Raw genomic sequence first — 2,627 nt, forward strand, 5'->3', positions numbered from 1 at the left:
TTAAAGGTGGGGTAAGCGATTTTTCAAAAACGCTTTATAAAACGAATTCAGGCTGAATAGCTAAACAAACTTGTAGCCAATCAGCAGTAAGGGGCTTGTCTACTCATGATGTGGAAAAGAGAGAGTTCAGTGCACAGCACAGGACGGACATTAGCTGAGCCGAGCGACAGAAAGATAGAGATGGCAGATAAAAAACAAAAGAGGAAACCATCTGTGGAAAAAAAGAAGGTTTAAGGCAAGAGGTAGGACCCGTGTAAATATCGAATCAGCTTTCCAGCGCTGGAGAGAACTCAAGGAGCGGAAGGCCTGCGATTGAACGTCGAGATTGCTTTGTTTCTTCTCGATAGGTGAGTAACACCGTGTCAGCGCCGCAACAGCTAAAATCTGTCTAGTACACTGGACGCGACAAAGCGACCGTTGAAAATCATTTGAAATTTTTGTCAGTGCGCAGCAGCAGTTTTCTGTCGGGTATTTGTCGTGTCGCGCCGCATCCAGTGTAGACCATAGATATGTATATATATCTATGGTGTAGACAGCATCACTGATTATAATGAGTTCTATAGTATTTTGTCGCACCGCGCCACTCGTGTCCGGTGTAGACACGGTGTAACATTGGTTCCCTTTCATGGGAACTTCGAACTGCGTCCTCTAGAGGTCGCTATGGGGAACGCCTCGTCGTGACCCGTCGGCAGCGGGCGAGAGACAGTCGCTGGAGGATGATATTCTCTCTTTAACATCATCTGATCCAGGGGCCAGTGCTCTGCTGGGTTCAGCCCAGGAAGAGCAGGAAATGGATGTTTTTGTTAGTTCACAGTGCATTAATAGTGCAAACAGCTGATAAAAACATCACAATAATCCACCAGTAATCCAATATTATAAATTATGGACTCACATTTTAGCTGGAAGAAACAGTCTTAAGTTGAACACACTTTAATGATGGATTTGTTTCTTACACACAGCTTTTCACTTCACAAGACATTAACTGATGGACTGGAGTGGTGTGGATTACTTGTGGATTATTGTGATGTTTTTATCAGCTGTTCGGACTCTCATTCTGACGGCACCCATTCACTGCAGAGGATCCATTGCTGAGCAAGTGATGCAATGCTACATTTCTGCAAATCGACCACAAAACTAGGTTAAACGGCTCACTTTACCCCGACTTAACTTGTAATTTTATCATCAAGTCCCCACCCACCTCTTTCATCAAGAAAGCAAGCCAAACCAGTTTACCCTTTACAGAACCTCATCACTTATTTAGACTATAAGAACTGTTAAGCTTTGTGTTTAGTGTCCCTGCAGTGTCTGGTGCACCGAAACACCAAAGCACAAACTTTACTGATGCACAGTACAATTAACTACTATCATTAAACAGTTCTTCAGAGGAATTTGAGGTAATACTTTTTGGAGAAATAGGATAAGTACTTTAAACAGTTCAAAGTACATCTTCTGAGAACTTTAATGCAACTTTAAATAAAATGATAAAATCATTCTGCTAAATGACTAATTTACTTTCTTAGATAAACTTACCCTACATGTTTGTTTGTCTCTCTCTCTCTGTGTGTGTGTGTGTGTGTGTGTGTGTGTGTGTGTGTGTGTGTTTACATTGATTAGAATTGAATTACTGTCATAGAAAATGGAATTGAAATTCCATAAACGGAGAATAAATTAATGATGAATGTTTTTTTTATCCTGTTTATCATCAGCTTTTTTACAGCTTATAAGTCACTTTATATATAAATAACAGATTGAAATCTGGAAAATTATATGCTTTTTTTTTTTTTTTTACTTTACTGTGTAAGTAAACTAGGGGTTTTAATATTCAAACTCCCCTCAATATAAAAAAACAAACACAAATAGCCAAATACTTAAATAAAACACTTGTAGTACATTAAAAAGGTACAACAAATGTTACTGCACTTTAACTTCAACACTGTAATTAGTTAGTAAAATGTGACCAATAATAATAACACTACAGAAGAAGCTCATGCCAAACACACATGCACAGTCTTGTAATAACCCATGGTATGTTGTTTTTGAGAAACTCCCTGCAGTCCTGCTCAAAGCAACATTAAATCGAAACCATACCGAATTGCAAGCAGTCCGTCTTTGTATTATCAAGAACATAATAAATGGCCATCAAAAGGTTGGAGCGTGCTTGTAACAATACAAAATCAAGGCAAAGAAGTGCTTCAGTTTGTAGCTATAGGTGCTGTAAGCAATTTTCTGCCAGACCTACCAGATCTTGTTTCGGCATCACGGCCACTGTACCTTCTTCAGCTTCCTTTTCATTCATCTTGGTTTGTTTATGGACTTTATATAGTCGCTGTTTGTCGTGAGTTTGTCTTCAGAGCGCTCAGCTGCTGCACCGCGTAATATCCATGACACCCGTGAACGAGGAAGTCCGGGATCGCTCGAGGCTCTACCTGGGGACTCAGGTGTTAAGGCGCGCAGGGTGTGATTGCAGAGGAGAGGGCAGGAATAGGCACGTGATTGGAGACGAGAAAAAGACGACATGCAATGTTATTAGTTATCTGATTATCTCATTGCTTGTTGCTCATTATATTTATTCATGATTCAGTGTACAACGTCATTTTTTGATCTGGTGTTTTTATTATAAAAAAAAA

General features: G+C 39.7%; 1 protein-coding gene across 2 annotated transcripts in view; it reads right to left on the reverse strand.

Annotated features, from left to right (window-relative positions):
* LOC107664598 (transient receptor potential cation channel subfamily M member 4-like) overlaps window positions 1-2,433 on the reverse strand; it is a 28,765-nt gene extending 26,332 nt beyond the window's left edge. For both annotated transcript variants that reach the window (XM_016455208.1, XM_016455209.1), the window contains exon 1: window positions 2,240-2,433. In XM_016455208.1, the coding sequence (XP_016310694.1) occupies window positions 2,240-2,296 (57 nt within the window). In that variant the 5' untranslated portion in view covers window positions 2,297-2,433. The remainder of the gene's footprint in view (window positions 1-2,239) is intronic.
* Between the last annotated feature and the right edge of the window lie 194 nt (window positions 2,434-2,627).

This window comes from Sinocyclocheilus anshuiensis, unplaced genomic scaffold (assembly GCF_001515605.1).
Source record: "Sinocyclocheilus anshuiensis isolate Anshui unplaced genomic scaffold, SAMN03320099.WGS_v1.1 scaffold287, whole genome shotgun sequence".
Lineage (NCBI taxonomy): Eukaryota > Metazoa > Chordata > Actinopteri > Cypriniformes > Cyprinidae > Sinocyclocheilus > Sinocyclocheilus anshuiensis.